The 27,215-nt window shown below is 41.2% G+C and overlaps 1 protein-coding gene and 1 long non-coding RNA gene across 7 annotated transcripts in view; both read left to right on the forward strand.

The window, feature by feature from the left end:
• The window catches only part of LOC142210868 (uncharacterized), an 892,280-nt gene that overhangs the window by 65,136 nt on the left and 799,929 nt on the right, over positions 1–27,215 (forward strand). The window lies entirely within an intron of this gene.
• Positions 1–27,215, forward strand: part of LOC142210839 (voltage-gated potassium channel KCNC1-like) — an 85,205-nt gene that overhangs the window by 29,041 nt on the left and 28,949 nt on the right. For all 6 annotated transcript variants that reach the window (XR_012717001.1, XM_075280290.1, XM_075280292.1 and 3 more), the window contains exon 2: positions 14,812–15,745. Coding sequence is in view for 5 of the 6 variants with exons in the window: in XM_075280290.1 (XP_075136391.1) it covers positions 14,812–15,745 (934 nt within the window). In the remaining variant the exon portion in view is untranslated. The remainder of the gene's footprint in view (positions 1–14,811; positions 15,746–27,215) is intronic.

The raw sequence follows: 27,215 nt of genomic DNA on the forward strand, positions 1-27,215 counted from the left end.
TTTCTAAGAAGGCCCAAAAGACAACCCTTCACTACTGCACCTCCACCACCCCCAGATCTGTGCTTTCTTTAATAGTTGTTGCTTCACAGTAAAAGTTTGACTATTTTTTCCAGCGCCCACCATTCCAGAGCAATCGGTGTAGTTAGTCAAGTGGGTAGCAGCAGAAGAAAAGGAAGCTTGATTTAGAGCTTTCTGACCCTTTCCAATCAGTGTTGAGCAATGTCAGAGCTTAGAATCTCATCCCCTTGCCTCTTCTGGCCCAAGACCACCCACTTGACAGTAGAGAGCCCAATTAGAGGTACTATAACTAACAGCACAGATTGTGTGGGCTAATTTAAGGATGTGAATAATGGTGTCTATTCGAGGATGCAAAGAACTGGAGTTGGTGGAAGTGGTAAAAGAACCTGTTCAATATCTCCTAATTTACTACTAAGACATTTGAGAAGAAATATTTCAGAGTCCTTGAGGTAGGGTTCCTATAGGCACTCTGACTAATGGGATTTTCTACTTCTTTTCTTCCAACAAGAAAAGTGATTAGTGAAAGCCCTCTCTATAAGCTACAGTAGGTTTGGGGTTGTCAGATATTGCTGTGCTGAGGCTAGGTTCATACCTGCGCCCTGTCTATAAGCTCCAGTAGGTTTGGGGTTGTCAGATATTGCTGTGCTGAGGCTAGGTTCATACCTGCGCCCTCTCTAGAAGCTCCAGTAGGCTTGGGGTTGTCAGATATTGCTGTGCTGAGGCTAGGTTCATACCTGCGCCCTCTCTAGAAGCTCCAGTAGGTTTGGGGTTGTCAGATATTGCTGTGCTGAGGCTAGGTTCATACCTGCGCCCTCTCTAGAAGCTCCAGTAGGCTTGGGGTTGTTAGATATTGCTGTGCTGAGGCTAGGTTCATACCTGCGCCCTCTCTAGAAGCTCCAGTAGGTTTGGGGTTGTCAGATATTGCTGTGCTGAGGCTAGGTTCATACCTGCGCCCTCTCTAGAAGCTTCAGTAGGTTTGGGGTTGTCAGATATTACTATGCTGAGGCTAGGTTCACACCTGTGCCCTCTCTAGAAGCTCTAGTAGGTTTGGGGTTGTCAGATATTGCTGTGCTGAGGCTAGGTTCACGCCTGTGCCTGCAACGCGTCCGGGGATTCCGTATCCTATTCCGCTTTAAAAATGCGGAGAGGAAAGTCCTGCAAACAGCAGTTTTCTTTCAACATTTTTCACCCTTTTTGTGCAGAAACCTGGCAGACCCCATTATAGTTTGTGCAAGTATCCACTTTTTTAAGCAAGTTAGGTTTCCCAAGCAGACCCCCCCTGAATGGGAACCCGAACACAGGTGTGAACCTAGCGCGAGGTCGTAATTTAACACAATTTACTGAGATATCACAACATGTGATTTTGCAAAGAATTGCAGATAAGCCTACTACATATCTAGGAGTTCTGATAATAACGCCTCTCTCTGCTACATTTTTCATGGTATACAGTATATTAATGTAAGAAATCGTAGATTATATGTATTTCTTCGTCATTTTGGCTGTGGTGCAGACATGAGTACAGTAATGTCAGATGAATGTTACGTAAGATCATGGAATAATTATATAAAGCTGCAGAAAGTGCTTATTCAATCAGAACTGCCACTTGGCATAAAGTGATGGATGCTTGGTTACCAAAATGTAGCAGCCTGCATCTTTACAATGTAATCATCAGAACATTGGGCTGGACAATGAAGCTATCTCCCTGTATATTTGTGCTTTTTATTGATGACTATTTTGGAAAACATCTTCCCAATATCTTCTTTACATCACAATTTCTCACATAAATTGTATAAATACACAAAGGAAGATGTATAGCTGCAAACTCATTGGGAGGTTTATAGTATATCAGTTCATTGCTTACGCTAAATTCACACTTGTGCTTGAGCTCCCCGCCATTCAGGCCTGACCACTAAAACTGTGTTTACTCGCAGACACAGACTATAATGGGGTCCGCCTGGCGCTACGGTAAGTATCTGCCGGGCTTCTGCTGTTTTTATACTGGAACCAGCAGAGAGAAAAGTCCTCCGTGCAGAGAGAAAAGTCCTCCGTGCAGGATTTTCTCTCTGCCGATTTTCAGCGTTTTCTGTGGAATGGGTTGACTCCAACGTAGATGTGAACCTAGCCATAGCCAACATTAAAGAGGTTGTCTAGGATAATTTTCTTTTGTTAGAATTAGGCCAGGGGAGGTGAAAATAAAAATAAAAAACATACTTGTCCCCAGTTCTCCAGTGCCATCTACTGTGGTCCGAACTCCGGACTTACTGCCCCCAAGTTTTCTTCCAGTGGAAGTCCCCACTACATGTGACCACTGAGGATGCTGATTGTGACGTTCCTGGGTTCTTTCCTTAGGCCGCTAGACAGCTGATTGGCCAATAAAAAGGGACCAGGAATGACACAGCAGACGAGGACTTCCGCTGCAAAAAAACATTGGAGCAGCAGGATTAGACTATGCTGGGAGGCACTGGAGCATCGAGTAAGTATGATTTTTTTTATTTTTTTCACCTCCTCTGGCCTAATTGAAAAAAAAAATATTGTGGACAAACTTGTTAAGATTTATTTATTTTTGTCTGGGGTTAATTAAGTAGAAGTAAAGTGACTGGATTTCAGAATCCACGTGGAAAAACTCTGTGTGCATTGAGCCTAAGTCTAGGTGTATCCCACCTCCTCACTGCCACAACATTTCAAGAGAATCCACCCCATTACTCATAAGACACAAAACAGGTACCGATTCTTGAGAAAGCTGAGAAGTCTCTGAAATGTCATACATATGGGAATCAAGGGTATGACTTGAGGTGGCCCAGGCATAGTTGGGAGACCTAGTATAAACTTTGATTTGGGGCCTAGTAGTTGTTTTGTCCATTCCACTTCCATCCCATCAGTTTTAACTAACAAATGTTATTGTTTGTATAATGAAACATTATACTAATTTCCAATATGCTTCGTGTTTTATCTCCTCGTGGTTTTCTAGATCTCTGCTTTCTGTCATCCAATGTTTACATTGAATGGATAAAAAAAATCAGTCCATGGTCATGTGATATACAGTCCATGGTCATGTGATATACGGTCCATGGTCATGTGAGGGGGACACAGGTGTACAGCTTGTTATAGTCACAGCACAGTAATCAGACTTTTGCCAAGTAACGAGCTGTGCACCTGTGTTCTCATCACATGATCATGGCCTGTATATCACATGACCATGGACTGTATATCACATGATCATGGACTGTATATCACATGACCATGGACTGTACATCACATGTCTATGGACTGTATATCACATGACCATGGACTGTACATCACATGACCATGGACTGTATATCACATGATCATGGACTGTATATCACATGACCATGGACTGTACATCACATGTCTATGAACTGTATATCACATGACCATGGACTGTACATCACATGACCATGGACTGTATATCACATGATCATGGACTGTATATCACATGACCATGGACTGTACATCACATGACCATGGACTGTATATCACATGACCATGGACTGTACATCACATGACCATGGACTGTATATCACATGACCATGGACTGTATATCACATGACCATGAACTGGTTGTTATCCACTGGAAGTAAACAATGAATGACAGGAAGCAGAGATCTAGAAAACCAAGAGGAATTGATACAGAAAATATATTGGAAAATTATATAACTTTTCATTGTACAAAAAATAATGTTTGGTTGCTAAAACTGGTTAACTAACGCCTTTAATGAATTACATGGACAATCCCAGAATACAGTCAGCCTTCTACATACTTGGGTGAGTACGTGATACATTCTGTAATGTAATTTTGATAACTCTGGATGAAACATATGAAAGAAAGACCATTTTGTTTCTGGCTGCGTTCATCCATAGTGAATGAATTTTACATGAGGCATGGAGAGAAGCTCATTTGCAGAGGTGTGATTTGTGGCTTGATCATCAATCAGAGTGTATGTTTAGGTTTATGAGCATTGATCTATCTATCTAATGACATGCAGGGCTTACAGAAGTGACTGTGCAAATGCAAACAGCGACGGCCTTATGCATAAAGTCTGTCTGTGACGGAAGCCTTGTATAGCCACCAGAGCTTTCAGTTGCCCAGCACTGTGAAAACGAAATGTGGACTTTTGTTTTATGTTTGCAATAAAAGCCAAAGCTGCTCTAAAATAACAAAAATTTTGAAGATTTACATTGATGTGTATTGTAATTTTTTAAAAACTTTTTGAATATTTTTTAATGTATATTTTCTACCATGTGTACATGCCCAATTGCAACTTTTCAAATGTTCATATTGCATTCAGTTTTGAAATTATTTGACTCCATATAGGAGTGCAAAACATCAAGCACAAGTAGAATTACAAGAGTTCGGCGCCCCCGCAAATGAAGTGGTTTGTGCAGCCAATCACTGCAGTACATAATGTGAGAATTTGATCTCTACATTTGGGTTTTCTCGAAGGCCCAGGACATTGGTTGTCATTGATCTGTTTTGATCCTTACACTTTTTTCCTGGCAGAATACAAGACAAGCCTCTTGGGAAGGCCCAAAAAAGCCTCTTGTGCTTTCCTTTAAACAGCGGAGTTAACTAACTGAAAACAATCCCATCCAGACGTGCATATTAATGGCCAAATAAATGAACTGCAAAACATTCGGCAATTCAGATGGTAGATTCCCTATTCATTGCATGCATGAAACTAATTATTTAGATGGAATGACTACAAGACTAGGAGACTACAAATATCTCATTGGAAGGAGGTATTATTTTAGATGCCAAAAAGTATATTGATTATTCATACCCACAGATTAAAAACATCCAATAATAAACCTTAAACTCCACTGCATACACCTAGTACATCATGTTGCACAGCCCCCACCATTCTATCACATGGCATTTATAATACTGGTGTCATCAAATGTGCTAGTACGTCTTGGTGACCACTGTCACCTTTGTACCCCTTATTCTTACACACCTGCTAAGCAAGCTTGTTTAAGGTCCTGGTGTAGAGTCAGTCAGGCTTGTGGCGTAACTTGAGGGAGTGCAGAGGGTGCAGCTACATCTGAGCCCAGGAGCCTTAGGGGACCCATAAAGTGTTTCTTCCCAATATAAGGAGACCAGTACTATAAGGGCTCGTTCACATCTGCGTCCAGGTGTCCGTTATGCAGGTTTCCGTTTCCTGCATAAAACAGAGCAGGAGACTGAAACCTGCAGGAGTCTTTCTCACCCTTTCATTTGAATGGGTGAGAAAGATGTCCGGCCGTGAGCGTTTTATGCTCTCCGCCGCGAAACCGGGTTTCTTAATCCGGACACAGAGTCGGACATGCAGTACTCTGTGTCCGGATTAAAAAATCCGGTTTCGCGGTGGAGAGCATAAAACGCTCACCGCCGCTCACGGCCGGACCCGGTCTGTGCTTTCCGTCTTCTGGCATGCAGAAGACGGAAAGCACAGAACGGAGACCAGAACGCAGGTGTGAACTTAGCGTAAGGCTGCATGCACACGGAGTTACGCCGGGCTTGTAAAAATACTCATTCACAGCCGTACACGTGAGTGCTGCGGACGGCTCCTGAACACTTCCCATTCACTTCAATGGGAGTGCTCATAACGCAGGCATGCAGCCTAACAGTTATGCATCAGGGCCTAGGAGCGTCACGATACCGTAGACTAGTTTCAAGTTAAGAAATGTGCAAGACAAGAAGGTAACACGAATATAAGATTTGTAGTTTCTGTCTATATGGGGCTAACTGGAGAGATGGTGTATATGAAATGGATAATGGATTCTAGGCCTCCTTTATGCACGTTTATTTGTGGCATTTTTATTTGAGGGGGAAGGAGGCAGCATGAATATAATTTTTGTTGGTCAGGCAATTTTAACATGTATTTTATCAAGCAATTTATTTCCTGTAGAAAAAGCCTTAAAAAAGAATGCTATGAACCCTAAAATTTGCCACAAATCAATTTTTTTCACAAATGTTTGCAACTTTTTACCTTTTTGCACTGGCCAAGGCATGTGAAAAGACGCATGATGTAGTTGGGGCCATAGCCTCACCAGATTCTGGTAGAGGATGCAACTGATTTTGAGAGGAAGTGTGCCCTCCTCATCAATCAAGTGTACCATCTGCTGATGCAGGAGTGATGAAGACTGGCATTGTAAATGGTAGTCTTCATTTCCCCCGCGTCAGCAACAGGCTTCTTAGAAAGTTACAAGGGTGGCAAAAAAGTGAAAAATAGTAACACAAGCTCAATTTGCACAAGCAAAAGTGATTTTCTTTCAAGCCTTGTATGCCAGAAAACTGGCATACAAGGCATAATAATCCTCTCCCCACTCTAAGAGTAAGGTCACATGGGTTTTTTTTGGTACGGATTTTGAGGCCGTATCCACCTTAAAATCCTGACCAAAAATACGGCTCCCAGAAAAAGAAACGAGATGCTCATTCTTTCAGGCGGATTTGCCTCAAGACATTCGCCTGAAGACACTCCCTCCCTCCCAGGTCCATCCAGTCACAGCTACCCTTACTTTGGTCTGGAACCTGAGGCGGCCTCCTCCTCAGGTTCCGGACCAAAAAACCCATGTGAACTTATCCTAAAAAAGAGTCTATAAACCCCAGAGGAAGTCAGTACAACAACTAGGGTTCATGTGGATGTGCCAACCCCACCCTTAATTTCTGTAGGTTTCATATAACCTTGTCAGGGCTTTACAATCACAGTAAAATTTTCAGTAGCATAACAAGTTTTTTCTATTTACATAGTTTCTTCTACTACAAGGGAAATGAAGGAGATGGCAGAGGAACCACCGGCTTCTTATATCTGAACATGGCGGGTCAGTTGGTTGCCTCTTACCAGTAGGGAGCCCCGTTCTGAATTTTCTTAATGGGTCATATATATTTATATACTGTATGTATGGTGGTGGCTTTTAAGTAGATTAATTAAGTTAAGGAGGCTTTTTCATGAGGAAAATCCTTGAAGACATGTTGTAGATACGGTACCATAGCCGTGCTATATTACCAACAACCTTCTTTTTTTTTTAAGTCCTGGACAAGGGTGTGTGAAAATCCCTCTTCATTAGCACTCCCTTAGGTTTTTTTGTTGCAGATTTTGTTACAGTTTTTTGATCCAAAGCCAGGACTAGACTGAGCAGAAGTTAGAAGTATAAAATGATTTATATGTTTCTGATTCCATTTGTAGCAAAAAAAAAAAAAAAAGCTGCGTTTCCGCAACGTTGAAAATTAATAGATATCTGTACTTAAACAGATATACTTTTTACTTATACTTACAGTCCTATGAAAAAGTTTGGGCACCCCTATTAATCTTAATCATTTTTAGTTCTAAATATTTTGGTATTTGCAACAGCCATTTCAGTTTGATATATCTAATAACTGATGGACACAGTAATATTTCAGGATTGAAATGAGGTTTATTGTACTAACAGAAAATGTGCAATATGCATTAAACCAAAATTTGACCGGTGCAAAAGTATGGGTACCTCAACAGAAATGTGACATTAATATTTAGTAGATCCTCCTTTTGCAAAGATAACAGCCTCTAGTCGCTTCCTGTAGCTTTTAATCAGTTCCTGGATCCTGGATAAAGGTATTTTGGACAAACAATTCAAGTTCAGTTAAGTTAGATGGTCGCCGAGCATGGACAGCCCGCTTCAAATCATCCCACAGATGTTCAATGATATTCAGGTCTGGGGACTGGGATGGCCATTCCAGAACATTGTAATTGTTCCTCTGCATGAATGCCTGAGTCGATTTGGAGCGGTGTTTTGGATCATTGTCTTGCTGAAATATCCATCCCCGGCGTAACTTCAACTTCGTCACTGATTCTTGAACATTATTCTCAAGAATCTGCTGATACTGAGTGGAATCCATGCGACCCTCAACTTTAACAAGATTCCCGGTGCCGGCATTGGCCACACAGCCCCAAAGCATGATGGAACCTCCACCAAATTTTACAGTGGGTAGCAAGTGTTTTTCTTGGAATGCTGTTTCTTTTTGGACGCCATGCATAACGCCTTTTTTTTATAACCAAACAACTCAATCTTTGTTTCCAAAATGAAGTTGGCTTCTCCAAATGTGCTTTTGCATACCTCAGGCAACTCTATTTGTGGCGTACGTGCAGAAACGGCTTCTTTCTCATCACTCTTCCATACAGCTTCTCCTTGTGCAAAGTGCGCTGTATTGCTGACTGATGCACAGTGACACCATCTGCAGCAAGATGATGCTGCAGCTCTTTGGAGGTGGTCTGTGGATTGTCCTTGACTGTTCTCACCATTCTTCTTCTCTGCCTTTCTGATATTTTTCTTGGCCTGCCACTTCTGGGCTTAACAAGAACTGTCCCTGTGGTCTTCCATTTCCTTACTATGTTCCTCACAGTGGAAATTGACAGGTTAAATCTCTGAGACAACTTTTTGTATCCTTACCCTGAACAACTATGTTGAACAATCTTTGTTTTCAGATCATTTGAGAGCGGGCTGTCCATGTTCGGCGACCATCAAACTTAACTGAACTTGAATTGTTTTGTAGAAAGAAATGGTCCAAAATACCTTCATCCAGGATCCAGGAACTGATTAAAAGCTACAGGAAGCGACTAGAGGCTGTTATCTTTGCAAAAGGAGGATGTACTAAATATTAATGTCACTTTTCTGTTGAGGTGCCCATATTTTTGCACCGGTCAAATTTTGGTTTAATGCATATTGCGCATTTTCTGTTAGTACAATAAACCTCATTTCAATCCTGAAATATTACTGTGTCCATCAGTTATTAGATATATCAAACTGAAATGGCTGTTGCAAACACCAAAATATTTAGAACTAAAAATGATTAAGATGAATAGGGGTGCCCAAACTTTTTCATAGGACTGTATATTTATTTTTTTTAGGAGGGGGGGGGTCTATGACCACAATATTAATGTATAGAGTCTCCCATAAAATAGTGCAAAAAAAAAAAAAAGATTTAAAAGAAATAAAAAAATAAAAGTTCATAATCCCTCCTTTCCCTAGAATACATACAAAAGTAGAAAATGACAGTGAAACACAAACACATTAGGTATCCCTGTGTCTGAAAGTGCCCGATCTACTGAATATAGGGTATCTGCAGTGCTCCTGTTCTGTCGGGAAGGGTTAATAGGAGCCCTGCAGATACCCTATAGTCAGCCAGATTGAATTCCAAGTGGGCGAAGAAAAAACAGTCCTCAAGCTCAGGGAAGGGACAGACAGACAACCAAAACACCCCCTCCCCTTTCCCAGCAACTACTGCACCCAAAAACTCTGATCATTTTAATTTTTGAAATTTTCCAGTAGCTGCTGCATTTCCCCTCTAGGCTTATACTCGAGTCAATAAGTTTTCCCAGTTTTTTGTGGTAAAATTAGGGGCCTCGGCTTATATTCGGGTCGGCTTATAATCGAGTATATACTGTAATTCGTAGAAGAAACATGTCCATGAACAAGTGATATGGTACAACCTATCAAATGATTCATACATATCCTTGAGGAATAACAGAGAACTGATACAAAGCATTTTTCTTGAAAAACAAGCTGCTGTATTGGTATTTTCTGGTAAATGCCGGTATTTACTATAAGAGACAGGTCTACCAATCAGTCCGCTTTAATTTTCAGCTATTCAAAGAAGTGGGACAGTGAGGGATTTCCATTGTATAATTGTACAGTTCTTTAATAATATTTTCTAATATGATTTAATACAAGGCATACCCCTTCCCAACAATTCTTCAGATACAGCTACGGTTTCTGGGGACAATTTCTTCCTTTTTTTCAATGCACGAGCTATAATAAATTTCCCAAATAAACCTTTTCAGTTTTAATATGGAATTTAAAAATTTACATGTAATTGAAGTCTTTATAATATTCGCCTTATAACCGTGAGAGGCATACCATGTAGCAATATTTAAATACATGCCAAGAAAAATCCATATTTTGGAGCTGAATGGATGGGTTCAGCGTTTCTTACCCTAATCAAAGTGGGTATAATGAGACAGAACAGATTACATACTTTATTCATGTCATCAGAAAGAAAAAAATTAGCCAATGTACAAGGTCTATAATCAGCAATAAGAACCTCTTTATTTATCTGTGTTTTGACTGTTTTGTCAGGGTGCAAGTGCTTGCATTTGTTACGTTCATAGAAAATGTATTCAGGCTCTTATTCACGTGCAGCAGAAAATCTGTTTGGGTTTGTGCCACTGGAATAGTATTTTACTGCTAGTATTTGCTGAATTCTTCCATAAATTGCGCTGACTCGGCATCTTAGAGATTTATACCTGTGATATATAGTTTCTTACAAAATTGACAAAGGCTGTAAAAGATGTATCAGATTATCATTAAAGGGAACCTGTCAAGTGTTTTTACACCATAAACTGGCCCCATCATGCAGGGCCAGTGTTATGTAGGAGTGGCAAATTGGACAATAGTTCAGGACCCCCATCATGACTTTTGGCCTCATGACTTGGATTGGGGCTGCGCTTATAACAGGAGACTATTATTTATAAGGGGGAATTAATACTGATAGGATTAATATTATTAATAAGGGAAATTGATTTCTAAGGTTGGTCTGTTATTTATAAGGGGGGGGTTGTTTATAATGGGGGATTCCTATTTATAAGAGGGGACTATTACTGTTAATGGGGGACTATTACTTATAATAACATATAAGATGGCATAAAAGTGATCATTCGTATAGTGTGTGGGCAAAAAAGGGGTTTTAGGGAAAGAAAGGGGACATTATTAAAAACGCTTTTTAATTGATCTAATTTTTATTAGGATATTACTATGCAGGCTCTATTACTTTTTGGTGTACCAAAGCTAGAAAAAGGTGCACTACTATTCTCTTAGTGTGACAATGTAGTAGTAATGGAAATAGTCATGGCGTGGAGGTACTTTACTATCTGGGCCTTGTATATTATGTATTATTGGTACTAGTAGTCTTTATATCATGTGTTTTGTGCAGTAATTGGCTGTATGGTGATAATTCCTTTTTTTGTCCCCCTGATCTTTTAAGACACTGCCCTGTGAGTACAGAACTGTCTTCTGAAATGACTCAAGATGATGGTGTCATTTGTATGGCAGCATTTGGGGCCCCGCTTTTAATTTTCTAAGGGTCACGCTTTGTCTAAAACTGGCTCTTCCTGAATGTGCAAGCTGAAAAGATCTTGCAAATTGTGATGAATTTTAACACAGATATATCAGAAAGTTGTGAATTACTCAAATTCCTTTAAAGGGAACGTGTCAACTGTTCATTTCCACCATAAACTGGCGCCATCATGGGCAGGATGAAGTAATTCCCTTTCCATTGCTACCTCTCTGTAACCTTTCTGGTGCAGCAAAGTGAAGTTATAAATGTGTGAAAGCACAAAAAGTCCTATGTATAATATCTTAAGTGTCCTGGTGGGCAGGCGCAGCTTCAGACTAGTCACACTGGCCACTTGCTGATCTCACCTCCAGGGCATGGTTGACATCTCCCTCACGGTCCCCTCACTCCCAATTTCACAATAGAGATGTCAGTCATGACTAGGAGGTGGGATTAGTACGCGTGCCTGACTAGATTGAAGCTGTTCCTGCCCCTGTGACTACTTAGGATAATTTACATTTTTATGCTTTCAGACATTAATAACTTCACTTTGCTGAAACAGAAAGGTTACAAATGGCACCAGTTTAAAAGGAATTACTTCATCCTGCATGATGGGGCCAGTTTATAGTGGGAAAAAATACTTTCTGGACAGGGCCCCATGTTGTGAAAATGCAGCATTTTGGCCGCAATGGAAAAAACGCAGTATTTTATATTACCTGCAAAGTGAATGGGATCCTGGCTAATCCCATCCACACATTACAGAAAAAAATCACAGCGGAAATGCTGCAATTTAAAAAATGATTGTTTTTGTAAATCGCAGCATGTCAATTATAACTGCGGAATGGCTGGAATATCTACAATTTGTAAGATCTTTGCTTGTGTCAGTGAAAGCAAACACTGGGGAAGATTAAGTTACATTTGTCAGAATTAAATTTAAAAAGTTGGGGTATAACCTTAGCAGTATATTTATTGAGTATTTTAATTGTGTTCTATACATATCTTTAAAAGGTGGCATAATATATGGGGAATTGGGTGTGGCTTGAGAGGGGTTAACGAATGCCGCATAGTAATCCAATAAGTAGCTGGTATGAAGTTACACAAATGGGCAGATTTACTAAGAGTGTCTAAGTCTATATTCACATCTGCAATGGATTCACCATTGGGAGAAAAGTCAGACTTGCAGCACTTTTTTGTCTATCAGTTGTATTTAAAAGAACAGACACTCAAGAGATACCATTATAGTTAATGGGGTTCATCAGGCTCTGTATATGGCCACTGTTGTAGAGGTCTACCTATCCATTGTTCTAGTCCTCCAAGTTCATGGCGCATATTTGGCACACTGTGTCACAACTTAGACCATGCCCTTTCTTTATAGATCATGCCCCTATCTGATAGGTCATGCCCCTTTCTGATAGGCAACTCCCCTTTGACACAGTTCAGAAGAGTCTTAAACGTGTAAAAAAAATTGATAAAAGTGGCCCACAGCCTGTTAGGGCACAAAGGGGGCAGATTATGGCGCGGAATCCACGTCATAATCCGGCCCCTCACAATGGTGGTCTATGGAGACCACTAGCGTTCGTTTTTCCGCTAGCGTTTTTTGCCGTTAGTGAAAAAAAGAAGCGACATGACCTTTCTTGAGGCGGATTCTACCTCAGGAAGTCAATAGAAGTGAATGGGAGGTGGAAACCGCATCATGCTTTCTTTGCCAAAAACCGCGTCGCGGTTTATGGTGCTTTTTTTTTTTTAAAGAAACCGCAACCAAAAACCACAACGCTTTTTTTATGGTCCATTCACTGTCTGGGAGGGAAAAACTGCCTGGTGTTTTCTGAAGCAAAAAACTGCTCCACAAAACGCCTCAAGGTCCAAAATCCGCTTCCTAATTAGGAAGCGTTTTTTTTTTCCGGACCAAATTATGCCACATGTAATTCACTTAGCCTTAGTCAGCTTTTTGATGCAAATTACACCTGCAGAATTCTGTCACATATTGATAAAGTATCTAAAGAAAATTTAGTAGAGCCAAATTGTGAAGCCAGTCTCCATGAGTAGTACCACAAATTTCTTTCCTGTCCTGATAGTTTGCTACAATGTATCAGTGCAGATAAGGTTCTTTTCAATTTGCATTAACAGTGCTCATCCACGTTGTACCCTATAAATCATCACATAAATGGAAAAGGGTTGTCCGGGATAAAATGCAAATAAACTCCTATATTAATCCCCCTCCCCTGCCTAACGTCTAATTTACTTATATTAACAAAATATATATAATTACCCATATCCCCAGGAACACTTTGTGATAACCCGCTGACATTCCGTTTCACTGTTTACGAAATGGAACATTACCAGTACTCTCCCTCCCAACCCCATCAGTACTTACATGCCTTCTTGTCCGGGAACAGCTTCTCCCCTCTTCCTCTCTTCAAGCACTTGCGCCATCTGGAGGAGCTGTGAGGCATTCCATCTCTACTGCGTAGGCCTCACAGGTACTTACGGTCTGTGCACGGGCTAGGAGAGAGGAAGAAAAGTATCTCTAGTCTGTGTACAGTGAAAAGGAGGAGCTGCCTCTGATAGAAGAAGATAGGTAAGTATGATGTGGTCGGGGGGGGGGAACTTAGTTACTTGTGTAGGGCTAGTAGTGGGCAGGATAGCTTAGCTAGGGAGACAGGGAGGGGGTGTAACTGAGTGAGAGAGGAGGGGGGGAGCAGTGAAGGGAGGTAGTTTGGAAGGTATATGGGTGTAATTTTAACTCATTAATAGCACTAACAGACCTTTTAAAAAAAAAAAAAAAAAGATTTTTTTGCCCAGAAAACCTTTTAACAGATGTCACTGCCTGTGATCCAACACACAATTGAGCATATGGCAACAAACACATATTTACACAGTATTCATTTTCTACTGAACACCTCTGTATGGAATAGTGGTCTTCTGTGCTATTTCATGCAGTTAAAAACCCCGGCATATACAGACAACAGTAGCCTAAAATCACTTTTTTGTTCCCTATTGGTATAACATGCCGAAAGGTGTATTTAATCTATGCACCAGTAGCAATGTACATTGCAGTTGCTGAGTGAAGAGACCCTAAAATGTATCAGCCTGGGGTCCAATCTGTTTAGCTGAGAATACACTCAGCTGTGAAAAGTGTAAGTTCTGTATTTTTTATATTAATTCTTACATTGCCCCAAATAACTAAAATTGACTGATTATACTTTGTGCAGTTCCCTTGCCCCTGTTACTGTGGTCCCCCATCATGTCTTGTTTATCTCATGTAGTACATGGTCACAATCACCGGCTCCTACAGTAGTGACAAAATGTATAGTCAAGCACCATCCCAACCCATCAATTGGTGCATGGTGACATATCTATGTATAAGGTATATTTCATGCAGCATAGGATGATGGAGATGGCAACACGGAAACAGAATACCATTGAAATAGTAGTCTGTTAATGTGTAGATATTTTGGAACAAAAAGTCAACATTATTTTAAGTGAAACGTGTCAGGTCTTGACATTAAAGCATTTCTCTACTGAAGTGCCATGAAAAGCATGATAAACTCCTAGGTAACCATGTAATATAATACACATAACTGTTGTTCATAAAATCCCATGTAGATGTAGTTGAATTGTTATATATTATGTAGTTTAGACTTTGTGTTATATATTATATGTTGTGTCTATGTCTTTTGTATAACTGTATTCTCTTGTTTGTTTGGCAGTATATCGCCTTTGCTTCCCTGTTCTTCATTCTCATCTCCATCACAACGTTTTGCCTTGAGACCCATGAGGCATTCAATGAGATCATCAACAAGACTGAGACCACCACACAAAACAACGTCACCAAGACGGAGATTATATTAGAAGTGGAGACTGAACCCTTCCTCACTTATGTAGAAGGCATGTGCGTGATATGGTTCACCTTTGAGTTTTTCATGCGTGTTTTGTTCTGCCCTGATAAAATGGAATTCATTAAGAGCAGCTTAAACATTATTGACTTTGTGGCTATTTTACCCTTTTACCTGGAGGTTGGCTTGAGTGGCCTGTCTTCCAAAGCAGCCAAGGATGTCCTAGGTTTCCTTCGTGTTGTCCGATTTGTTAGGATCCTGAGAATCTTTAAGCTCACTCGTCATTTTGTTGGTCTCAGAGTTCTTGGCCACACTCTTCGAGCCAGTACAAATGAGTTTCTTCTTCTTATCATATTTTTGGCACTCGGGGTTTTAATCTTTGCCACTATGATATACTATGCGGAGAGGATCGGGGCTGAGCCTGGTGATATTACTGGCAGTGCACACACCAACTTTAAAAATATCCCCATAGGGTTCTGGTGGGCTGTGGTAACAATGACAACTTTGGGGTATGGTGACATGTACCCAGTGACTTGGTCGGGAATGTTGGTGGGTGCCCTTTGTGCGTTGGCAGGTGTGCTGACAATTGCTATGCCAGTCCCGGTCATTGTCAACAATTTTGGAATGTACTACTCCCTAGCTATGGCTAAGCAGAAGCTACCAAAGAAAAAGAACAAACATATTCCACGGGCTCCTCAACCTGGATCACCTAATTACTGTAAACCAGACATGCAGTCTCCTCATAGAAGTGCACCAGGAGATGCCTGCCCCTTAGCTCAGGAGGAAATCATAGAGATCAACAGAGCAGGTAAGAGGAAAGAGTGAATGAATGATTGAATTATAATAAATTCCATGTAACATAAAGAATAACTTGGAGGACAAATTAGCACATGTACCTTGTTAACTGTGAATGCGACTAATACTTCTAGTTATGGGTCTATCAGCAGCACCAACTAAGATGCTTGAAGATGGTCTCTAGGCATTAGCGAACTATTTGAGTCAACCTCGTTTGTTGTTAAAAAATCTTTTCCAGTTGTTTATTTAGTTTTCTCAATTTCTAGAGACATAACCCTAGGGAATGCAAAAATTGTAGTGGCACCTACGGCACCACTGGTATAGTGTTTATTACCTCTCATTGGTTGCACCAGTCCCTGGTTTAGCAACAAAACTGACTCCTTGTGCACTTATTTTAATGTTCTACTGGGTTCTAGAAACAAATTTTAAGTTAAACTGGTGTAATTTTTTACAATTTTGACTTGGACTATGACCAATGGTCAGGCCCAGTATCACTGTCTTCCGACTGGTCAGTCTCCATTAGAAAATTACTAAGAAGTTTTGACCTGTATGACAACCAGTAACCATTATACTAAAGGTGTTTTAAAAAGGAGTCTGTCGCCACAAGCCGGAATACCAACCTAGCCTCTTTTTTTTTCATTTTTATGTTCAGAGGATTTAATTTTACAGTGTGTTAAGTTAAAAGCAAATACAGAACAAGAGAAGATCTTGTTACAAGTGAGTATTGCAGCAGTAGTCAGTGTCAAGCAGCAGCTGTAAAAGCAAATAAGATTTTAGAGAATCTTATTTCTTTAGAGATTTTAGAAGAAGATTTTATAAAAAGCGAGATAAAAATCTGTGATTTCTGTGTAACATTAGGGCTTGTTCGGAGAAATTAATGTGCAGCTTATTTTAAGGCAGATTCCACCTCCAAATGCAAATTTTGGCTAGAATTGGTGGCAACGGGCACTTCTGTTTTCAAGATGGTGAAAAAAGGCATCCTACTCGATCTTGCCGTGGTTTGTCAATTTTGCCATGGCGATGGTTTCTCTGGAACCTCTCTCCACATACCACACTAAGGCATTAAGATGCCATAGACAAGGGTCAGCTTGTTGAGGATGCACTTAATTCAGAAAAACTACTGGAAACATCTCAATCTCTGGAGAATGTAGCGTAATAAAACATGAAGTCATAAAATAAAAGGAGTAAAATGTGCACTTTTGTTTCTAGTTTGCTGAACACAGTATTGTTAACACTGGAAGTTTGTATTCGGGTTGTCATTGTTACTTTTAGAATATACTGCATATCTTTACTGTACCTGTTTATTTTAGGTGATATCTACAACTGTCTCTGTGAAAGATTCCATCAGATTTGATAAGAAAAATAGTGCATCACTATTCTTCCCATCAAAATAATGGAAACAATTATGTAACCCAGTAGAACAGAATATAAATTATAAATGGAAACTACAACATAGATGTGAACAGACCCCTACTCTGTTGTTAAAGGCAAGTTTCCTTCTAATATTAATGGCTGAAATGTTTTCGAATCCCACAATGCATTTATAAAATACATTATATTTGTTTCTTACATGTTCTATAAAACACGTGTGTCCTTCCTTCCTTCTTATTCCTCTTAGCTGAGCATGTCCAAATATGCGTATCACAAGATAACTAGCCTTACAAAACAGCATGATTTTGTGACATTCTGTCATGGGATGCCTATGTAACTGTGTGGTTACCCAGTGGCCATGTTGGGAATTGCAACCTATCATTGGTTTTGCTAGAATGTGAATTTTTATTGAATTGGTTTCAAGAGAAATTCAACCATTACCAAAATTCAAGGTAAGGTAAGGGTGGACACATCTCTAACTAGGAATATCATAAACGTTAGCAAATTTCTTGGTTTGCCATCTTTTGTATTTTCTGAAGTATATCCAGTCTAACAGTCTTCTAGACAGGTAGATATTTTATGTTAAAAGAATGTTGTTCTAAGATATAGCAAGTCATTGAGCATTTCTTAACTACCATTTACATCCTGCAACCATAGTACTGTGTGAGGTCAGACTCATCTGCTGCAGATTCACCATTTACACAAGGCCTAAACCTGCCTAAAAGATATGCTCACAAGTATTTGCTTAGTTCTTGGCTAATACTGAGCATATTTATACTGGGAAATGGTCAAGAACAAATTAACAACCATTTAGCTTATGTAAAGGGCCTTAAGGGTGCTCATAGAGAAGAGGATACTGTATCTTACCAGGATCAATTGCTGATGTTTAAACTAGCACTCTTTAGACCAGTTACATATCAGGGTACAGGAAAACCATATTCCATCACAGGTGGCATTATAGTGGTATTCTCCCTGAACAGTACTTCAAAGGAGAATATGGTGACTCATGGAGGCACAATGGGCAGATTTATTAATACTGGCATTTCATATGTCAGTCTTAATAAAGGCCCTGACTGGCATAGAGCAGGATTGATTTACGAAGAGACTCTAGCTTTTTCATAAATCATTCGTACACCCATGTATCCGAATGGAGATCTATGCCAGTTAGGAACTGGTGAAGATTTTGAATATAACTCAAGTCAGAAAATTGGCATAGAGGAATTGATAAATTTCCCCCAATGTGCCTACACACAGCCTGCCTACAGTTCTGTAATATAGTCCCACAGGGAATCAGAGTGCTGCTGTACAAATGCTTGAATATGCATGGTTCCTTAACCCCTTCCCGACATTCCTAATAGTATGGTGGATGTCGGGTATTTAAATATGTCAGTCGCTCAGCTCTATTATACAGCAAAGACCAGGTGCTAATGCTCCAGATCAGTGCCTGCATTGATCACAGGAATTAAAGACCCTGCCACCTCGAACAGCCTTGACCATTTTTCAGACAATGCATAGGCACTGCCATTATGGGGAGAATTTTGCAAAGTTTGGGATTTTTGTTAAGGGGTTGAAATAAAAAACTATATAAATTTTGTATCCCTGGAATCATCCAAAACATAGAATATAGGTGACATGTCATTTTGGTTGCACAGTGAACGTCATAAAAACAAAACCTGTTAAAAAGTCCCACAAATGCACTTTTTTTTCCAATTCCACCACATTCTACATTTTTTCCAGCCTCCCAGTACATTGTACAGAATAATAAATGATACTATTAATTTCCCTCAAACCTTAAGCCCTTATATGGCTCTATGAATGGAAAATTTAAAAAGTTATATGGTTTGGAAGGCGATCATTCAAAAACAAAAATCGAAAAATGCCACCAGCGGGAAAGGGTTAAAGATGACCTATTACGACCTCCACCAATTTCAGTTCTTAGCATCTGTTAATAGGTCTTCCTCCACTGATTCCAAGACAGTTGGGATTTTTGTTCTACCCTCCCATTTCAAAGCAACTAGTACAATTAGATTTGGTGCCTGATGTGCTGTTTAGGCTCTGTAATTAGAGATGAGCGAACACTGTTCGGATCAGCCGATCCGAACAGCACGCACCCATAGAAATGAATGGAAGCACCTGTGACGCCGGCCAGCTGCAAAGTCACCGTCACAGGTGCTTCCATTCATTTCTATGGGTGCGTGCTGTTTGGATCGGCTGATCTGAGCAGTGTTCGCTCATCTCTATCTGTAATGTCAGAAGGACAGTGTCAGGTAGGGGGTTTGATTCTGAGCTCCAATCAGAGGTAGCCAGTGTCAGAACTCAGAATCACACTCCTTCTCTGCTCCTGATTGACACCACCCTCCTGCAGAGCCTAAATTGCATATTAGACACCAAAATTAACAGTATTGATTGATCGGGAATGGTGGGACCTAGAGAGACAATTCCAACTGTGCCAGAATCAGTGGAGCAGCACCTATTAATTGATGTGAAGAACTGAACTTGTTGGAGGTAGTGATAGGCACCCTTTAAATCCTTATTTTTTTATTTTCTTCTTTCTCCGTTGTCAATTATTCTTCTCCTTGTGGAAAAATCTGCCTTTACTTTATTCATCTGCAAATCCATGAATTCCTAGAAGAGACATTAATAAAGATGTCTATATTCACATGTCCTTACATATATACTGACTCCACCATCATAAATGCTAATCTGATTATATATCGTACAAATTTTCAACTCAATGCAATGATCAGGAACAGATGGCCCAGTGCAAAATCAGTAATAGACACCCTACTTACCTTTTAGAACAAATTCACTGAGGGGTACTTCCCAAATCTCATATAAATTCAATGAACAAAAAGAAACTAACAGTTAATATTTATTGATATCAATAAAAAGCCTCTAAAATAAAAGTAATCAGAAGGGTGAGTACACCAAATAATGACCAGATATTGATGACAGAACGGACTTGCTCAAAAATTATACGGATTCCTTCTCTTATTTAAAAGATAATCCAATCTTATAGAAAACAAAGCCCCCACTATTGGGAAATATTTGGTGCTCTATAAGAAAAAAAAACACATATTCTGGCATTAAATGGAAAAGTGCCTCATAGATATAAAGGAAAAACTCCCATCCACAATGCAATACTCTATACTGGGAACTGGGAGTATATAGGGAGGTTATTACAGGGTTAACCTGTCCTCCTCTCTAGGTAGCACAATGACAACCTCTATAACAAACCCCCCCTATGTCTAGACACAAGAGTAGCTCCTGTTTGTTACGCCAAAGCTGTATATAGATTTATGAGATACAGCTAACTCAGGCTATGGTCTTAACTAGTAACACAGATGAGATAAGGTAAGACCAGGCAGCTACTTTGCCCATGGGTTAGGCTTTAGCCTTAAGTTCTGGACTAGGGGCGTAACTTGAGGGGGTGCAGAGGGTGCAGTCGCACCAGGGGCCCAAGGCCCAGAAGCTTTAGGGGGCCCATAAGTATAAAGATTGCAGCTTCCATCTGGCCCATAAACCAAGGAGACCCACAGATTACCCTAACCACACTAAGGTTGATTAAACTCCTTAGCACCTGTAACCATCACTATCAAGAATTCACTGTAGGCATGAGGTAGAGGGCTCCGGACAAAAGATTACTCTGGGGCCCACAAGACTTTACTTACGCCAGTGGTCTGGACATTGACTTATAGCTACTTTACAACAGGTGGTACTGGATAGCTAATTTTTATTTTGGAAAGAGATTTAATTTGCAGATGAAAATTTAGAAAGCTCCATCCCATTTCATATATATGGATCATATAAAAAACTGAGTAGTAAGACTACTAACACAACATCATAGGACATGTCATATGACTATGTAGATCCAACAAAGTCACCTGTCCCTATTAAACATATAAACATAAAATTATGCATGGTTTATTGGTGTTTGTAAATGTTATCTCAGTACTACAGCTCCCGTTCTATAGAAATGGCTGTTTTTTGAGATGTCCCCATTATAGTCATATAAATACACTATAATTCAGTACAAGGAGTAAAACTGGTCACAGGATGATCTTATCTCACTTTGGGGCCAGTTATCAAAAGCAGCCACATTTCACATAAATTCAAAAATAAGCATAAAAACTGCCCAAAAATCAATGACTACAATAAAAAAGACGGAAACCCCCCCCAGAAAAAAGACTCACAAAGTACCTTTGAATATAAGATTAAGGAATATTTTAAGAAGTTCTCCGGCCCCTCTAAATAAAGTTAATAGGGATTAATAGTTGTTTTTAATTTAGGACAGTGTTACTCACCTGTTCATTATCCTGCACTGTTCAGGTCACAGGCCACCCAAGTCCTTGCTGAGCTTAGTTTTCTGGTATCTCCTAACACCACAAGAAATGCTCTAAGATTCCCATCTGGCCAAACACTAGCCAGAGTGATGATCCAGCTATCGCCTGTCAGGATGTGCAGCTGCCAGCGGACAGTCTACCGGATTTTCCATTTCCATTCACTTACTCCTTATATCCGTGTTACAGAGTGAGAGTAGCGTACTGCAATTATTGCGCACTGTTCTGTGCCCTCTTTGTATATGGAGCAGTAGCCCTCATGCTGTGAGTATCTCATTACATCTTCTAGTAAGGTGAAACCCAGATGTCAAACTTGATTCATTCAAAGTGAACTATTTACTACCTCCATATATAGGAATCAGGGACTCACACTTCAGATCTTCAAACAAGAGCTTTAATAGTTGGTATTTGTTTCCTTCTTAAGTGGTCATTTTCCACTAGCCCCTGGATATAAATTCTTTGTTTTGTGCAGTCATGAGTAAAACCCAAAGCAAGGAATAAATCGACTGCTTAGTTCCTACAGTTGTATAGAGGCAGTTTTTAGCTTCCAAAGCTCACTTATATTCCAGGGCCATAGGCAAGGCTAATGAGCTACAGTACATCCATATAGTTGCATAGTTAATATGATTGCAAAAAAAGACTTCTGTCCTTGAAGTTTGACCAAGGGTTGGGGAAGGTCGTGACAGATGGAAATGAATATTCTATACATTTCCATAAGCATCTGGAGTGTCCATGTTACAGGTTATATAAATTAGAAGGTTTATTCATTAAAGAAGCTCATCTGTTATAGTAAATTGATCAGATGTGCCAACAAAAAAGACATATACTGTAGGTGCTGACCAGTTGACTGGAATCCAGCTTTTGTTAGTACTATCACATGTGCCTATGTGCCAAACTCCTCTCTAAAAGAACGGCATTGTTAGCTTAGGTATCAGGAATAGGCCTAAAAGCCATGGAACTGGTATGAAAATAGAAACAAACAGTCCAATAAAATGTCTTAGATTGCAAAACCTGGGGCCATAACGGAGGAGCAATTTTGCTTGATGCTCTTATGTTCTCTCTTTGATGTACACCACTGGCCATCATTGCCCGCTTGGCTAGTGTCCAACTACTCTGACGCTCATTAGGATTAAGGGCTTGTGGTTTTTGATGAAGAACAGTGACCGCTATGAATTAGAAAGAAAACTAAATAAAAACTACACCGCTCCTGACTAGAGATGAGCAAAACTCTCAGGATTTGTTATATTTTGAGTTCAGGTGGTTCGAGTCTAAGATTCCAACCACACCTTAAATTGTCTTAAAACATAGTGCATAACACTCTCAGGAACTAATCTCTCCAATGTATAGCACTCTAAGGCAAACACAGGCAAAGTTACCGTATTTTCAGGCATATAAGGGCTCGTTCACATCAGCGTTGTGAACTCCGTAGTTCAGGTTTCCGTTTCCTGCCTAAAACAGAGGCAGGAGACGGAAACCTGCAGGAGTCTCTCTCACCCATTCATTTGAATGGGTGAGAGAGATGTCCGGCCGTGAGCGGCGGTGAGCGTTTTAGGCTCTCCGCCGTGAAACCGGGTTTTATAATCCGGACACAGAGTCGGACATGCAGTACTCTGTGTCCGGATAAAAAAAATCCGGTTTCGCGGCGGAGAGCATAAAACGCTCACCGCCGCTCACGGCCGGACCCGGTCTGAGCTTTCCGACTTCTGGCATGCAGAAGACGGAAAGCTCAGAACGGACAGATGAACGCAGGTGTGAACCTAGCGTAAGACAACTGGGCTTATAAGACGACCTCTGACTTTTCGAGTTAAAATACAGACTTTGGGATATACTTGCCGTATAAGAAAATAATCATTGGTCTCAGTTTGGTGCCATCAGCTGTACATGCTAATACCACTGTAAGGGGGCGTTCACACTACCGTCGGTGTCCTGTCATTCACTTGAATGGGCATCGGGTGCGTTCTTTTGCACTCCGTGCCCGCCCTTCCCTGTCCGCAAGAGAAGATGTCTGACTTCTCAAGCGGACAGAAAAACCCTGCATGCCGCGGCAAATTTGGCTCCACCCACTTTTATGTTGATTCCACCCATTCTCATTCATTTATCATGTGCTCCCACACAGTATAATCCTCCTACAGTCACCTGTAAATTATATGCCCCCCCTCCATCTCTCCCCCAGTTTCATATACACCCTTCCTCTGTCCCCAGTTTCATGTCCCCCCCTCCATCTCTGTCCCCAGTTTCATCACGTTCTCCCCCTTCATCTTCCCACAGTTTACTGTCCCCCGTCTCTGCCCCAGTGTCATGCTGTTCCCCCCTCCCCTTCATTTGCCCCAGTGTCATGCTGTTCCCCCCTCCCCTTCATTTGCCGCCCAGTTTCATTGGGCCCCCTCCATCTTTGTCCCCAATTTCATGCCGTTCTCTCCCCCCCCCCTTCATCTTCCCCAGTGTCATGCCGTTCCCCCCCTCCCCTTCATTTGCCCCCCAGTTTCATGGGCCCCCTTCATTATGTTCCACCTTAATATTTAATACAAAACAAACACTTACACTCACCTTCTATCACTCACCTTCCATCGTTCCCCCGATGCTCCTCTCTCCTCTCTCCCACTCCAGTCATACACGCGATTAAAGCAGGAGCTGTGACCTCAGCTCCTGCTTAGCTACGGCCCGGCTTGAGTGTGTAGGCGCGATGTGATGACGTCATCGCGCCTACACACGCAAGCCGGGCCGGAGCTTTAAAGCAGGAGCTAAGGTCACAGCTCCTGCTTTAATCGCTTACAGTGGCGTAACTAGGAATGGCGGGGCCCCGTAGTGGACTTTTGACATGGCCCCCCCCCTTCCTGACCGACACCGAAGATCTCGACCGACTACCCCCCCCACACGCCGCATTCCTGCACGCTCAATTATGTCCCATAGTGGCTCCTGCACACAGTATTATACCCCATTGTGGCCCCTGCACACAATATTACACCCCATTGTGGCCCCTGCACACGGGATTATGCCCGATAATGAACACCCACAAACAATTATTATACTCTGGGGTATTTTCAGACCCCAGAGTATAATAATCGGAGACCGAGGGGAGATACAGACATAAAAAAAAAAGTTACTTACCTGTCTCCGGCTCCGCTGCAGTCTTTGGTGGTGTTGGCCATCTTTAATAACACACTGATGTCACATGACATTTCATACCCTCCCTCTATCTGCCCCCAGTTTCATGCACCCCTCATCTCTACCCACATTTTCATGTCCTCTCCTCCATCTCTGCCCCTAGGTTACTGTTGCTCCTCACCACACATACATACACACTCACACACATACACACTCACACACACTTACACACAGACAGACACTCTCCATCCTGCATCTCCCTACCCCCTCCCCTTCATTACCTCGCAGCAGATCTCTCCTTCTCTTTCCAGGACTGTACGGGCTATAGACACGCCCACCCAGTCATGTGACGGATGACGTCACACAAGGTCCTTTCAGCTTTCCCCCGCTCTTAGCACAGTTAAAACAGTTTGTCTGTGATAAAAGCGGGGGTAGCAGAGGTAGCTGTCGCCGGGCCTCTTATGTCCCGGGCCCTGTGGCAGCTGCCTCTGCTGCTATGGCGGTAGTTACGCCACTGATCGCGTATGTATTCCAGCTCATCGGCGGACGGACGCCGATGAGCTGAAATCGTGACAGGCAAGTGCCGGGGGGCCCCCAGAGGCTCTGTGGGCCCCGGCACTTGCCCGACTGCCGAGCTGACCGGGACCATTTTGTCAGGGCCGGGCCGCGGGGCCCCGCTAAGCGCGGGGCCCCGGGCGGTTGCCCGGTTCGCCCGGCCCTGGATCTGCCCCTGTTCAGGAGTGGTGCTGTTTTCTTTTTAATAGCTTACATCTGAGATTCCCTTCATACATTTCCTTCATTCCACTTCAGGAATTAGGAAATTTGCCAATTCCACATTAATTTTTGCCAATTCCACGTGGATATTACGCCTCCCATTGACTGTGTTGGTTTTTGCAGGTGGAATCTGCCAGAAGGAAGCTTTTTTTCCGCTAGCAGAAAAAAAGCCAGCGGAACCCATAGAACTCTATGGGGAGGCGTTTTTTCCATGTGGATTCTAAAACGGATTCAGCGCCAAAATCCTCGCCAAAAAACTCTGTGTGAATGGACCCTAACCATTGTGGGTATCCCAGCACTTGGACCTCTACCAGTCAGGCATGTCTATTTGGTATAACATCTAGGCTTGTTAAAAGAAATATCTATTTTATCATCATGCACCCAGACCTTAGGAATGGAAGGGAAGTCTTCAGTTCTGGCAGTTTGCAGCCTAGTCTCTGCTGATAAAAATCAGGGCAGGGTATGTGACCATCCACTTGTTATAGGGGTGCTCTCTGGCTGCATTTTTTTTTTTTAGGAGATGCACTCTCTGGCTGCAACTTTTATGGCTGACACCAAACTCTATCTGCACACTGTCAAAAGGAAAGTTTTGTTAAGGGGCCTGGAATATTAGTGTGGGGCTATGTGGGATTTCCACTTTGTTTAACCCTTATGTGACACAGATATTTTTCATTTTTGTGTTTTCATTTTTCACTCCTTGCATTCTGAAAGTTTCTAGTTTCTCTTTCTGCATAGCCATATGAGGGCTTGATATTTGTGTGACAAGTTGTAATTCAAAATATTACCATTTATTATTCTGTACAATGTGCTGGGAAGCGGGAAAAAATTCAGAAAGAGGTGGAATTGAAAAAAAATGCAGTATCGCAATTTTCTTGCAGGTTTTGTTTTTATGGCTTCCAGTTAGTGGTAAAATTGCTATGTTAGCTTTGTTCTCCAGGTCAGTAAGATCACATTTACAGGGACAGATGTTATATTTTAATAATTTGGGCACTTTCAGACTTAGAGATGCCTAATGCGTTTATTCTTACATTTATTATTTTTATATGTGATCTAGGGAAAGGAGGGTGATTTAGACTTAAGATTTTTTTGTTTGTTTTTTAAATAAACATTTAGGGGAGGAGGGTAGCCCCGTTACCAAACATGGTGAAAGTAACCACTCCTACTAAGCATTTCATTTGACCTCGGTATCTGAGTAGTTACATGGCCATGGTCAGAGTCATCTGAAGCAGCACAGATCCCGCAGCTAGTGCGTCCCCTCTGCTTCAGACATACATGTATTTTCTGGTGCACGTAGCAATTAAAGGGAGTCTATCAGTATATCACAAACCATAATAGAAGCAGAAAGCAGAAGCAGCTACATACCTATAAAGCACTGCAGAGATTGTCATATTTTATGAATATGTAAATCAGCCTGATGGTACATTTGGGCTGAGCCTAATTTACCTGATTTGCTGCCAGACAGTTGTAAATGCCTCTGGAATCAGCATTAGATGTCTCCCCTATAGCCGTAATTGACATTTTCAGTCTCTGTATATGTTACAGTTATCTGTAGGTAAATGTGGAAAATCTGGCACCATGCTGAGTGCACTTACATGTTCATTTGCATATCCATAAAAAGATGATTATTGGCCACAACTATGTTTCTGCTCCTATTGGAAGCTCCTTCATGGCAATATTATCAGCTTAGGAGCCATTTTGGACTTAACAGAATCCCTTCAAATAACATTTTCTATTTCTTCAGCATGTTTGTGATATGTGGATGTGCAACAGATCATATACCATGTGGTGTACTGTATATCCCATCTTTGGGGCAATGTGTTGCATCTTTGCACATCTTAGCACTTTTAATGTGGACTAAATTGTTTTGTGCATGCTAAATATGTGTTTGTAAAA

This window comes from Leptodactylus fuscus, chromosome 6 (assembly GCF_031893055.1).
Source record: "Leptodactylus fuscus isolate aLepFus1 chromosome 6, aLepFus1.hap2, whole genome shotgun sequence".
Taxonomy (NCBI): domain Eukaryota; kingdom Metazoa; phylum Chordata; class Amphibia; order Anura; family Leptodactylidae; genus Leptodactylus; species Leptodactylus fuscus.